Source organism: Alosa pseudoharengus, unplaced genomic scaffold (assembly GCF_046254945.1).
Source record: "Alosa pseudoharengus isolate Yale_2024_CS ecotype anadromous, Long Island Sound unplaced genomic scaffold, YU_APseudo_1.1 YU_APseudo_1.1_scf_12, whole genome shotgun sequence".
NCBI classification, from domain to species: domain Eukaryota; kingdom Metazoa; phylum Chordata; class Actinopteri; order Clupeiformes; family Clupeidae; genus Alosa; species Alosa pseudoharengus.
Window position 1 is genome coordinate 34,884,222 of NW_027468587.1, and position 14,454 is coordinate 34,898,675.

The following is a 14,454-nucleotide window of genomic DNA, read 5'->3' on the forward strand; positions in this document are numbered from 1 at the left end:
ATTAGGGGTTGTAGTGTGTACGGCAACATACGCTGTCTCCCATTTTAGTCAACTCTCCAGTCCTCTCTCTCCCTTTTTCTCTCTCCCTCTCTCTCTCAGGATATAGGTGTTGTCCAGTGAGAAGGAAGGAAATTCTGTCACTAAGAACAATGGGTTTGCTTCTCTATCTATAGACACAGAGTGAGAGAGAGAAAGAAAAAGTGGGAGAAGGCAAAAGAAAGTTAAGTTGTTAGAAGAGGCTGGTGAAGAAAGGACAGCAGAAGATGATCGCAATGTAAAAAAATCAGAAAAGGTTATACACTGAGGTATAGATGAGAAAAAGTAATGCAATTGACGGGTCATGATTTTCACAATGGAATATAATCCTGATTCTGGAGAAAGAAGAAGTAATATACAGTAGATTGTGAAACGACTTGAGAAAGCTGGAATACCAGACACATCTGTGCAGAAGAACAGCGACTGAAAAAACAAGAAGTTACTGTAAGTGAGTTTGACAAGATTTGCCATAGTAATAAGTCAGTGTGTAATTTGATATTTATATTGTAAGCGCTTTACCCTCTGTATTCTGAAACAAAATGTTTTATGTTGTTGATTCTGGCTTCTGCACTATATTTGCCGCGACTGTATCAATTATCATCATGCTGTATGGTCTGTGTGTATTGATATAACTTTTGTATTTTGACCTTTACCACGTGAACCTTGATAATAACAGAGAGGCCGGGTTAAAAGAGTAAGAGGCTGAGATCTCTTGTACAAAGTGCTGAATAAGACTTTAAGTGAGTTAAAAATATGATGCTCACTTCGCTGAAGCAGGGAGAGACAGCATGACCTGTGGCTTGCTCTGTTTTGGGATTTCCCCTCAGACTTGGGGCCAGAGAGGGACAGTGTGAGGGTGTGGATTGAAAAATAACATGAAATATTACTACAATATGCAAGTAGAATTGTATGGTTTGTGCTCAGATTTAAACAAACAAAATACATCAGCAAAATTTCAGCCCTGTGGACTGCACCGCTAGTTGATAGATATTCCTCTCATCCACCCTGGGTAAACTCACATGACGTCTATGTGACCTGGGAGACTTTGTTTAGCCCAGCCTTTCCACAGCCAGAGAGACTGTTTTTAATTATTTGCTGCAGAAACAAATTTTTGCAATCCTCTCAGTAATATGCATTTGTCACTAAATGCGAAAGATTTGTCTCTTGTGAGATGTTAGTCATAGCTGACTTGCGTGGAGAGAGACAGAACACAACCTTGCCCTGGTGTCCTGATGACTCAGAATTACATTTTCTTTCGGTCTTCCTGACTGACATCATAACTATGATTCAATTCTCGAAAACTGATTGGAGAGAGAAATATAATTGGATTGAACTGAATGAGATTCAGGACAGACACAAGGGCAATACAACTTCATAAACTTCTAGGTTTGGGGAGCCGGCCTTCAACCACAATATCCAAGACTGAATACGACATTTCTGTTGCTATGTATCCACCCCCTCCTTTCCTCCCGTCCCTCCACATCAGCCCCTGTTCCCCCCTTCTCTTTCAGATGGAAGAATCTGGCAGCCCGCGTTTCAGGAAGCTCCATTTCCCAGTGGGCCTGTGGATAAATTCTCCCCGTAAACACTTTGCCAAACTGGGAGCCCGCTGGCCTAGCGCTGCGTCAGTCAAGTCAGTCTTCTCAATGTCCCCTCTGTTCCCTAACACACCACACCCACAGACATCTGCATGTTTTCATTGAAAAATATCGGACATTTCCATAAGAATGCCTGGGTATTCTACAAACAGAGTTACACTAAAAAAATATTTAACGTCCACGAAATGCATTAAGTTTGTTCACAGGGCGTCATAGAATTCGAATGAGATTGTAGAATTTCACTGATAACTCATTTACCAAACGTTGTGCGTATGTAGCAATTACATTTGCCAAAGTACCTATGTCAGAGTGTAGTGGCGAAATTTGATTAGAGTGTTTTCCAATCAAATAAAGAAACATGACACAGCCGATTGAGAGTGATACTGACGGGGATACCAGTAAATAAAGGGTTTGAATGGGTTGAGCACTGTATGTAGATGCTAATGTGAGCGTCTTAGTATGCCTGTAATACAAAGCTCAGGAAATGTAACACTGAGTGAAACTCCCTGCATGTGTATGTTTGTGTGCATGCGTGTGTGTGAGTGTGTGTGTGTGTGTGTGTGTGTGTATCTTTATGCCATCCTCTTTGTGTTGCTCTTCCAGATCCAACACTAGCTCGGACGCTGCCTCCCTCCATGAGGCTTCCTCTATTCCCTCCTCTGCCCTGTCCGTCTCCACGCCCTCCCTGGCTGCCCCCTCCCCGTGCCCGTCTCCTTCCCCCGCATTCATGAGGCCCCGTCCTGCTGCCCCTCAGTCCCGCACCAAGCGCCTGTCCCACCTCTTCCTGAGGGGACGCTCCAACAGCGACCGGGACCGGGCTGTAGGGGACCGCGAGAGGGAGCTGTGGGCACATTCTGCCGCCCCCTCCACCCATCACTACTTACCCCCGGCCACGTCCACTGCTCCTGGACTCATTAAGATCTACGGGGACGCTCTGTCCAGTGGTGCCAACTATCGCAGTCTACTGGCCAACATCCACTCCACTGCCAGGCAGCTTATTGCACAGGTCATCACCCGCTACACTGAGAGAGAGAGGGACACTGAAATTGATGACTCAGGTAAGACAAGTAGGCCGCCCACTTCCTACAACCACATGGTTCGGATGAAGGGTAATGTTCACACTAATCAACTCCTGTTCATACTGACTATTGAACTCACTATTGGATACATAAGAATCAAACTAATCACCTTAATTCGCATTTGGACACAACAATTCTAAGAACACAGTTCTAACTGCAGAGGCTACCCCTAGAAATTCCCTAGGGCTTTTATTCTATTTGCATTAGCATACAGTAGGTAGCCCAGTTATTGCATGAACATAAAGTAATGAAACTGACAGCATTGCTATTTAGTTACTAGCTACTGTAGTTTAAAGTTTATTGACAAACTAGAAGTTCATCAGGAAGCAAATTTAAACAGAAGCTAAATTATTTTAACATTTATTTAGATTTTAAAAATGGCACTTCTGCTGCCTTGGCCGCACATTATTCATGGTTCCTGCACAGGGAAAGACCCTACCCCAAAGTAGTAGCTCAAATAGTTATAGGAACTGTGGCAGAGGAACTCTTTAATTTCCAGTTCCATGCTATCTGAATGCGCAAAAAAAGGGGATCTAGGAACTGTATGTTCTAGTAACTGCAAAAGGTCTCGACAGTGCGAAAGGGCCTTTACACTCAGCTGTAATGTATGACTATGTTGGCTAGCAATATTATTGAGCGATCAGTGTCATCATTGTTATGCTGCTTCAATGGGGTGTTTATGACATTATGTTGTTGTCCTTGGCTGACTTGCTGTACACAGTATTGAACAATGGCAACAAGAAAGTCCCTCAATGAAAGCCTGAATAGTCTCGCTTCCTCTCACACCTGTTCAGCTCTCCAGAAACATTCCCCTGAGGACTTCCTGTTGTGTGATGTCATTGGAAAGCCCATCCACCAGCCAGATGGAACCTTCCAATGGGAAACCGAGTGTCGAAGGGGTGTGGCCCCCTGGGAATGTCCCTTGCTCCTTGTGGACATGTGGCGGCCAAAGGATGGCTTTGAGAGGCGCTTTGAAATCCAGCGACGAGAAGACTATGAAAGGGAGGAGAGGAATAGAGAAGTGGAGAGAGAACGAGATGGAGAGAACTCTCAGGGTAAGATACAGTACAGTAAGAGTCTACACTCATGTCGTGGTGGAAGGTCATCAAATCGGCCAGTAGATAAGTAGAAAATTTAGCTCACGACTTCAAGAAAAATCACCAATAAAACTTAAACTAAAGCATAAAAGAGCTTCCAGGCAGGCAGAATTCGATGCAAAAATGGTTTTATTGATGCTAGCAGCAGTACCAACAGCAATAAACCGTGAGTGTATCTCGAGAAGGCACTCCTGAACAAAGGTAGAACTCTCCTACTTATACCCCTCCACAATGCTGACACAACACTACCCCGAACCCACAGATGGCGTTATGAAAGGATCGTTGTTCGCTCTTATCTTCGCAAGTCAGCAATATTGCTGCCAATGGTACGAACTTTTCACCTTAAGTTTACAGAAAGTTCAGGGGTGTACAGTATAGAGTGATCGATCTCAGGTCATACATTGTGCATGGGTTAAATATCGTTCGCCCCCCCTGCACTCTCCTACTGGTTGTTATGAGTAGAGCTCCCCTGTGTACGCGTTATCTTGCAGCTTCAAGGCCGACTTAAAAGGCCTAGGCTAATGCAGCATGAGACACGGTGCAACAAAATGAGACACAGGGCAGCAAACAGAGACATCAGGATACAGAGTGCACATTCTGGTAGGATGGCTTCGTTATGTTATTAGAAATAGTTAAACTTGTTATTTAAAAAGTTACGAAAGGTTATTATATAAGAATGATGTCTGGGTATTACTTGATTGTCATTTGAGGTTATATAAATACATGTTTTACCGTTTAAACACTCTTTGTCTCATCATGATGTTTACAGACATTAGTGATAATTTTATACCACACTCACCTACTGTACTGTACTGTAAAATGACACAAAGGCTTTGACTTAAATGACTTAAAGGCTTTGACTCATACCACCACCATAAACAGTATTATCTATCCATGTTTAGTTCGCTGGAGGAGAAGCCGCATGTCCTCTGGGGGTGGACCAGAGGAGAATGAACGAGGCCACCGTGGACGCAACTCGGAACTTAGGAGAAGCATCAGTGACATGAATCTGAGCTTGAGACGTCGCCAAGGCAACAATGCCACGAATGACCCTCGAAGACCAAGCAATGCCCAAAACAGCAGTGCCGGACCCAATGATAGGAAGAACATTATGAGCATGATGATAGCTACAGAGGCCTCAGAGGTGGGTGAAACATAGCGACAAGGAATAAATCACTAGAGTATTTTCTCTATGTTAAAAATAGGATGTTTGTTTCTGGGATCTCCCAAAATAGAATTGTTTGAAAAGGAAAGGCTTTGCTGCACCATGCTGACCGTACAAACTCTATCTAAAAAGGTCATGGGTTCGAAGGTGGGGAATGAGGTGGACAGGCGCACCAGAACCGTGGAAGAGGATATCTCCGCCTGTGACCTGGAAGTGATGTCGCAGAGTCTGATCCTCCCGCCCACAGACCGCCCGTATTTCCTGTTACTGCAAGGCTACGACCAGAGCAAGGCTAGACTTGCGTCCGAGACACTATCAAACTTGGCACATTACATCATACCTGCATCCCTCTAATCTTCACATACCATCACTGTTTCCCTACCTTTGAGAGAATCTTCCATTCAACATAAAGCACAAAACAGCTATAGAGCCACACAATGCCCAAGCACAACAGCACAGAGAGCCTGTGTCTATCCCTGGCCACCATGCACAATGACCTCACTCACGATTCGATTGTAAAAAACTGTAACACACTTCATTCCTTATCTCCATGCATTTTTATCCAACTTAAGATTGGAGATTTGCTGATTTCCGCAACCGCTACAGGCAAGATAACAGACGACTCTCTTCCTCTACCTCCATCTCTAAACTCTCTATCTATGTGTATGTTTTTCCTCCTTGTTATTTTTTTCAGGACTTTGTTTTGTACATAATGACCGGGCACACACACGTCTTTGGGAGGAAGCCAACCCCGCGAGAGCGGGAGAAGGACAGAGAGAGGGAGAGGAAGGGGAAGAGGCCCCTGAAAGTGGACACATTCCTCTCGGCCCCTGACCTCCTTGTCCGACATTTGCTGGTCAGGAGAGACTCTGCCGCACCTGAGCACCCTCGTGGACAAGGTAACACACAGAAATAGCATTCTTGCTCGAAACTGTGCTAACAGTTACGTGGTTTAGAAACAGGTAGACCTCCTTGATCCAATCCGGCTTTAAAGGTTGCCACTCCACTAAAAACTACTCTTTTGTCTGTGACAGAAGCCTTAAAGGCAGCCAGAGCAGCAGCTCAGTCCAACAGCTGCTTTCAACACAGTCAACAACCGCATCCTACTAACCATACTTTCACATGGGCATCACAGAGAAAGCACACTCCTGGTTTCAATCACTGGGCGATTGTTCAATGTGTCTTGGCTACTTCACCGCATCTCACTACTTCACCACAGGGGTGCCCCAAGGCTTAGTGCTGGGGCCCATTCTCTTTGGCAAGTACACCACCTCACTGGGCCCGATTATCTGCTCCCATGACTTCTCATATCACTGCTAGGCAGATGATATCCAACTCTGTCGTTCCCTACCTCGGCGCGGATCTCGGATTGTCTCTCTGACATGTCCACATGGACATGGACTCCTTAACTCTTGCGCCTTCCAAGGTTACAAGAAACTTGGGTGTCTTTATTGATGACCAGCTGACTATCTCTGATTATGTCACCTTAGTCGCTCTGTCATGCCGTTTCACACTATTCAATATAAGAAAAATTATGCCACACCTAACCCAACATGCCACCTAGTTTTGTTACATCCCATGGTTATCTCTTACTTTGACAACTGCTTTCTAATGGGCTTCCCAGCTTGTGATACTACTACAGATGGTCCAGAACACAGTGGCGTGTCTGGTTTTCAATCAACCCAAAAGGGCACACGTTACCCTGCTGTTTATTCAGCTTCACTGGCTATCCTTAGCCACCCACATCAAATGTAACTTACTAATGCTTGCCTACAAAATGATTGCTGTGTCTGGTCCTACTTTTTGAAATGCTCTCATCAAGGCGTATGTTCCCCCTTGGTCGCCTCATTCCTCCAAGGAACATTGTCTGGCACTGTCGCCCCTACACACTCAATCCAGACTATTCTCATTTAATGTTCCCTATTGGTGGAAAGACCTACCAAGTGTTACCAGAGCAGGGATGTCTCTCCCTATATTCAAGAAGCTCTTGAGGACCCAACTCTTCCGAGAATACCTCCTTTCCTAACACATCTAACAACTCAACACACATAACATGCACATACCATGGACTTCCCTTCTTTCTTCGTTCTACTTCATTCTACATCCTCCTTCTTCTACTACTTCACTTTGGATAAAAGCATCCAAATAAAGAAATCAAAATGTATGGGTGCAGCAGAGCTGTAAGAAATGCAGGTCAACTAGAAAAATCGTTGTTTATTGGCTCACAGACCAGGTGCTGTATATGTGTGATATAGGCCTAGTGAATGTAGCTTATTAGTGACAGGGAATCAATATAGAACTGTGATAGAACTGTCATTCAGTATGTGTGTGTGTGTGGGGGGGGGGCTATTCACATGAAATTTTCACCAAATATTAGTATTAACTCAGGAAATCCACACATAAAGAAATCCAAACATTAAAGTCCATAAGTAAAGGTTTGTGTTATAAAGTGAAATGACACAGGAAAAAAGTATTGAACACACTAAGAAAAAGCAGTATAAGGCGAGGAAAGGCAAGGAACCAGGGAACCAGCTGAAATGTCTAAGTTGTTAGAAAGTAATAATACCTCCTATCTGTGCAAATTAATATAATCTGGGTTAGAACATATTGATGGGCTATAAAGTGTTTTTGTTACCAAATACACACAAGAAACACCTGATGGGTAAAAGCAAAGAGCTTTCCCCAAGACCTTCGCAACCTTATTAGTTGGTTACAGATGTACAGTGTATTTCAAAACTTCAGAATCTTCCAGTGAGCAGCATTATCTGCAAGTGGAGGGAACATCACTGCATTATCAACCACCCATGCACAGGTGCTCCTTGCAAGATTTCTGTCCAAGGGGTCAGAAGGATAGTCAGAAGAGTAGCCCAAGAAGGACCACTTGTAGAAAGCTCCAACAAGTCTTGGAGGCAGCAGGTACAATTGTTACAGAGAAAATCAGGTCATGAAAATCATCACCTCTACCCCGCACGAGTCTGTTACTGAAGAAAAACATGTTGAAGCCCGTTTAAAGTTTACTACACAACTTTTGGACAAGCTTATGAAATACTGAAAGAATGTAGTCTGGTCAGACGAGCAAAATTGAACTTTTTGGCTGTCATACTACACACCATGTTTGGAGGAGAAATTACACTGTATATCACCCTAAAATACCATACCAACCACAAAGTTCGGAGGTGGAGGCATGGTGTGGGGCCGTTTATCTCATGGTACTAGCAGACTTCATACATTTGAAGGAATGATGAATGGAGCCATCCACCAGGATGATAAGGGTGAGACGTGAGTAGACCTTCCAGCAGGACAACGATCCAAAGCAAAGGAAACTCTCAATTGGTTTCAGAGGAAGGAAATCAAGGCCCTGACCTAAATCCATTTGAACATTTGTGGAAGGAACTAAAGATCAGGATTCACAAGAAGGCCTCCTGGAATATTCAAGATTTAAAGACTGTTTAGAAGAATGGACACAAAATCACACCTGAATACGGTGACTGATTAGTTTCTTCATACAAGAAAATGTCTTTTCCACAAAATATTTAAGAAATTTCAGTTGGCGCGTTCAATACTTTTTCCCTGTGTCATTCCACTTTATTACACATAACTTTATTTATGGACTTTAATGTTTGGATCTCTTTATATGTGTGGATTTGGATGTGTCGAGTTAATACAAATGTCTGGTAAAAAAATGTCATGTGAATAGCCTCATTGGAAATAAAAAACGTTGACATGTTCATTACAGATTTCCCCCACTGTACTGTATAGTGGGTGTTATATCACACTTATCTGCAAGTGTGTTGGTATGTAATGTGTGTCATGTAGTCTGCAACAGCACTAACTCCCCACTTCATATTTTCTGGAACCTTCTCAGCACTGGTGCGTCCTTTCCGAGGAGGAGCTGTCACCCACAATGGAGCGCCGCTGTACAGGGAAGCTGTGCTGAAGCCAGGGGATCTGTTGGGACTCGGGGGTCACTTCCTCTTCCTGTATCGTGACCCTCGAGTGACCCCTGCCCCTCCACTTGCTCTACCCCTTCCCTGGCAAGCCGACTCATCTGCTTCCTGCGGCCCTGGAGCCATGGTGGACCGACAGGAAATGCTGAGGCAGTATCTGGGCTCAGCCGAGGCCTTGCTGAGATTCCAGCCCAGACATGCAGATGCACTGCTACAGGTGAGTGGCGAAACAAGTGAACGTTGTTACTGAAAGAGCCCTACTTTCAGCTCACACTGGCACTGATAAGCCCTCCAAACAACTGAGCATTGTTACATGAGAATGAATGCCTTCAGTGATCACTTTAGGTGACTGTTATTTCCAGGGAATTACAGGAACAAGTGTTGAATTAAAAGGGCATTGCCAAATCCATGCCATGCATAGCTAGCAGGCTGCAGCTGATAAAAAGATAAAAGGCTGTTTCAGATCAGACCTGCAGCTAAAACTGTTCTTGCTTGACATTAAACTCTGTAATCATTTGACATGTTTGAAAAAAAGGCAGGGCCTTTCCACTTGTACCTTCCTATTAGGCAAGCTTGATCAGGTTTGGATGAGAATATTTAACCAGAATTAAATACAGTAATTAACCACAGATAAACACTGGAAGTGCATCTGAGACAGAAAGTGAGAGTTTACCAGATAGATACATAGATAGATAGATAGATAGATAGATAGATAGATACTTTATTGATCCCCAGGGGAAATTCAGGTGTACACTAATACCACAAAGATGCTCATATTCAATGCAACAGTCAAGGATAATGTGTCACAGCAAACTCCTTTCGGTCCCAACCTTTTCCTTCAGGAGATCATCTCTAAGAACTCTTCCCCTGACTCAGGAGGTGGCGCTCTTGCTCCTGCCTACCTCCTGTCGGTCATGATTGATTATGCCTCTAAACACCTGGACCCTGCCCTCACGCCCCAGCTGTTATTAAAGGCGGCCACCCACATCAAAGGCATTGTGTGGGTGAGTGGAAACTTTTGGATGTCGCCGTAGATCCGGAACATGATATCTCTAATTACTTAGTACAACAAATTTAAGAAAACAAGCATATCTTCAAACATTTGGCAGAGGTGGTTATTCTTTGACCATCATTGAGCCAGGTAAAGCTGCAATTATGTGGAAAATGAGATAGGAATAAGGCAAAGGTCAACCATAAAGACACGCCTGTACTGGTTAAACATCCCTTGGACCACATTTCATGTAACTCTGAAGCATTGCATGCTGATGGTCAAGTCAAGTGGGCATTTTGTTTTTGTTTTTAACAGCAGTCTTTTTCAAAACGCTATTCATTAAGAGGAGGCTAATTGTGATGCTTTCCAGCACTACAGTGCATGTGCAAAAATATCTCACCATACTGTAGGGTAAACAGTTGCTTTTCTTATAAAAACAAGGCACTAATTGGTAAGAATGTAGTTGCAGCAGAACAGAAGACAGAGACCTTGTCTAAGGAAAATGTGATCTTATTCAGATTTGTGATTTTTGCAGTTTTTTGTACTCCCTGAATTTTTTTTTGTAGCACAGGCCAAAGCGATTGCAAGTAATACATTTATTGAAATATGTATGCAGACATGTTCTTAATACTCCCTTGTTGAGCAAAGGGAATGCTGTCAATGTGTTGCCAGGAGATGTAATGGAGACAGAACCGTTTGGAGTTTACATAAACATGTTAGATCAGATGATGGATTCGTTTATGAGCTGTTGATGTTTTTCTTGCCCCCCTGAAATGGTCTGCTGTCTGTAAATGCTGTGCTCTGAGATCCAGCTTTAGAATCAGCAGTAGCTCCAGACAAATGGGTTTTCACTGGAATTTTGCTTGAGTTTGTAAACAGAGGTAGAGACTGATGTCATTTCCACTCCTTCGGAAAATGTGCTGTCATTGTCCGGATGAATCAGTCAGACATTCCCTCCGTCATTCAGCTGAATGTGGTCTAATCTCTCGCTCCCCCCTCTCCCTGATTTCTTTACTCTTTTCAGGACAACATAAAAGAATTTGGGGACAAGCATCCCACACAAAAGTAAGAACATTTTTGTGGTTCTTGAATCTTGACAGTTTTTATAGTATTCAGTTGCATTTTGGTTTCAGAGTTTTTAATTTACATAATGTGCTTTCTGGATGGAGACAGCATAAGTTTGCATGATCTATCTGCGTTTTCCTCTCATTTCTGTATGAAGCTGTATACCATAATCGATTTTATAGAACAAGAATAGCATGCTGTCATTGCTTAATTTTAAGAGCAGAATTCTAGTGTGGGTATAATCTATGACATATAACATAGGCACAAGAAATGTTTAAGTATTCTTAATTACCCGTAATATAGCCTATATTACATGTGTATGGTAGTTTACCAAATATGTGACCTTGAGCGTTGTTAAATCCCAGCCCCACAGATTCAAATGGTGACCTAAGCCCCCCCAGTGTGCAGCAGCTAGCAACAGACCTCCGCCCTCTGATGTTCTGGATGTCAAACGCCACTGAGCTCCTCAACTTCTTTCAGGTCAAGGTCGAGGCAATGGAGAAAGAGTGGGAGTTTGAGGGTGAGCATGGACTTTTTCCTCAGAAAACAAACAAAAAAAAACATGCTTATTCAAAACATCATGTCCCAATGAAAACATTCGCTTTCCCAAAACTCTCTGTCTCATTTCCATTGTTTTGTCTATCCTGGCTCCTATCGTCTTGTATACTCCTCTGCTTTGAACTTTACACCTAAACATTAGACAAAACAATTAACTGGCGAATACAAACAAAAAACGCTACCGACTGTTTATTTGATATCAATAATCGGTCTGCATTAGCACTGTGTGTATTTTACATCGTGAGATTTAAATGAAAATGACACATGAGTCTGCTTGATTAAAAATGTTCATGGAATCTGGCAACTAACCTTCAGATACTTAGCATAATATTCCCAAATATTTTGATTCTCTGACGTGCAGCTCCAGGTGACCCTGTTCTAACAGCCGACATGGACACTTGCTCTGAAGCCTTGACACAACTCGATGATGTCATCATGCACACTTTCCAACAGTGTGTTTATCACCTGACAAAGGTGAGAATGCATAAGTACCTGCTGTAGAGAGCAGGCAAAAACAAGCAAAAGAAATGACCATACGCAAAATTTCACCACTCCACATGGTGTGCTAATTTGTATTCGCAAAACAAATGTGTTTTTTGGACAGACTGGTGTACCCTACTGTAACTACGTATTGTGTTTCAAAGCCATTCTTTCCTTTGTGTTCTCTCATCACTCCACCAGACCTTGTACACCCTGTTGCCAGCTTTGCTGGAGACCAACCCTTTCTCCCGAGGAGAGAAAGAGAAGGAGACGGCCAGAACAAAGGAGAGCAAGAGTGGTGAAGGTGAAGCCGAGGGTGGAGGAGGAGGAGGAGGAGGAGAGAGGGAGGACGAGGATGACGTGTCCGCTCTGCCTCCCACCGTCGCTGGACTGGTGGAGGTGTACCGCTGCTCTCTGCAGCTCACGCGGGATGCCTGCCTCTCTCCTCCGCTCACCTCGCAGACCTTTGGCTACCTCTTCTTCTTCACCAACACCTCCCTGCTCAACACCCTGCTGGAGAGAGGTGCCCGGCCACTTGTCATAGAGAAAGTGAATAGTCAAAAGTATTGGGAACTGCAACAATTTTAAACACTGTATAAATGTGTCTTTTATGAAATCTGAAACTTTTTTTTTATGATCTTGTTTGTTAGATGGGCTCTTTTCTTGGTCAAGAGCAGTTCAGATTCGGACCAATCTGGACTTGGTGCTGGACTGGCTGCAAGGCGCTGGTCTGGGTGACATTGCCTCTGAGTTTCTCAAGAAACTGTCAGTCACAGTGAACTTCCTTTGTGTTCCCAAGACACGCCTGATCCAGGTAAAACTAGCACATTTGTGACTTGGTCCAGACTGGGCTGTGTATATGAACATGTCATGTCATTTGAAATATACCTTCATGCTCTGTGTAGACATCACCACATGTCTCAAAAACCAGTGGTGTCCCTGAAAGGCAGCATCACATATTAAAACCATAACGTTCACTGTCACCATAATGTTTATGGATGGCCTTGTGAAGGTTTTGGTCTTAAATTTTTCCTCTGTCTGATGGGCTCTCTTCTGAAAAGTCTTCATGGCCGAGCCTCCTGGAGGACCATACCTTGCTGAGCCCCACCCAGCTCCATCACCTCCTGACCCACTACAAGTTGGGTCCTGCCCGCGCCCCACCTGCTTCCTGGGCCCCACCCCCTGGTACAGAACTCAGTGGAGGTACGTGGTCCCTCACACATCAAGCAACCTTTGAGACTTATCCAGCATTCACATTATTTGACTTATTCCCTTAGATATTTTCGAAAGCTTCCTGGATCATCCCCCACTCATCCTCCCAAATGAGACACCACGCCTGGATCTCTCCCAGCCCATCCCGAATCCTGAACTGCAGAAGGAAATGACACGCCTGCGTACTTTCCTGTGGGGGCTTGATCAGGATGAATTGCCAGCCAATCAGAGGACCAGACTGTAGTGACACGGTTATGACAGATATATGGACTGAACAGAACACCTTATTTGAATATAGATTGCTCAAGCTGAGGGTGGGATAAGGCCTGTGGCTTCCTTTTGTAATTGGTCCTCTGGGGAGATCTGCTGGTGCAGTGCAAAAATCTGTTTCTATTCAGAGAAGTGTTTAATCAGAGCACATTATAACTGACATCTGATACTCATCTTAGTTGAACTGTTGCCTGGATGCAATGGAGACTTGAAAAGTTGAGACCAGGTGGAAGACAACGAAAAGAACAAAACAATCTACAGTGTACATGAGAGGGGGCTTCCTGTAAGGATGAACACCTTCATCATAACAACACACATACACACACACACACACACACACATACACACACACACACACACACACACACACATGGTGGGATCACTGTTAATCTGTGAAAAGTCCAGAGGTTGTGGAAGAATGGTTCTAAAGATGGAACGTCACATCGGATGCCATATGCATAATGTTCAGTTGGGTAGCAGGAGATGGCATCATCTGCCAGTGATACTCTTTTTGAGCATTCATTTAGAGCAAATTAATTCTTATTAATAACCATGTGAACCAAATGACCATATCATAACCAGACAATATTCCTTCAAGTTCTTTTGTGTATAACCATGTTTTATACCAATGTATTACACCCCATAGAATATGAATAAAGTTGTGATTTGGAAGACAACTGACTCATCAGATTTTATTTGATGCCAAACCGAATTCCTTGGTAAAAACCATGTTTTTGTCAACTGTGCAAAGTATACATTTCAACACTTAACCCTGTGATTCTCCTTACAAACACTGGGTGGCGTGAATGCTATGGCCATTGGTGAGTGTTCGGTGTATGGACATTGATTTATTTAAATCTTTCGCAAGTATATCTATTCACTTTAAATTTATGAGAGCCACTGTTGTTCTGCCAAGAATAGCAGTCTGGGACCTAATGAGCACACTCTGTTTTGCG

At 43.5% G+C, this 14,454-nt stretch overlaps 1 protein-coding gene across 3 annotated transcripts; it reads left to right on the top strand.

Annotated features, from left to right (window-relative positions):
* Window positions 1-133: 133 nt before the first annotated feature.
* Window positions 134-14,169, top strand: rasip1 (Ras interacting protein 1). Of its 3 annotated transcripts, none has more exons than XM_076281058.1 (16): window positions 134-484; window positions 1,523-1,669; window positions 2,238-2,692; window positions 3,508-3,768; window positions 4,713-4,954; window positions 5,108-5,266; window positions 5,670-5,874; window positions 8,841-9,139; window positions 9,765-9,926; window positions 10,938-10,978; window positions 11,344-11,498; window positions 11,898-12,010; window positions 12,218-12,539; window positions 12,667-12,830; window positions 13,078-13,219; window positions 13,294-14,169. In XM_076281058.1, exons 2-16 carry the CDS (start codon window positions 1,548-1,550, stop codon window positions 13,470-13,472), a joined length of 3,021 nt encoding a protein of 1,006 aa, XP_076137173.1. In that variant the 5' UTR covers window positions 134-484; window positions 1,523-1,547; the 3' UTR covers window positions 13,473-14,169. The 3 variants fall into 3 exon arrangements, with proteins under 3 accessions (XP_076137173.1, XP_076137172.1, XP_076137174.1); XM_076281057.1 differs by having other exon boundaries at window positions 134-480; XM_076281059.1 differs by having other exon boundaries at window positions 134-480; window positions 1,548-1,669.
* The last annotated feature ends 285 nt before the right edge of the window (window positions 14,170-14,454 follow it).

What these genes read in the sequence shown, in the direction of transcription:
- rasip1 (XM_076281058.1), top strand. Translation starts at nt 1,548, where the DNA reads ATGGAAGAATCTGGCAGCCCGCGTTTCAGGAAGCTCCATTTCCCAGTG. An exon ending in CCTAGCGCTGCGTCAGTCAA is followed by an intron (nt 1,670 to 2,237) that starts GTCAGTCTTCTC and finishes TTGCTCTTCCAG; the next exon opens with ATCCAACACTAGCTCGGACG. An exon ending in TGAGCACCCTCGTGGACAAG is followed by an intron (nt 5,875 to 8,840) that starts GTAACACACAGA and finishes GAACCTTCTCAG; the next exon opens with CACTGGTGCGTCCTTTCCGA.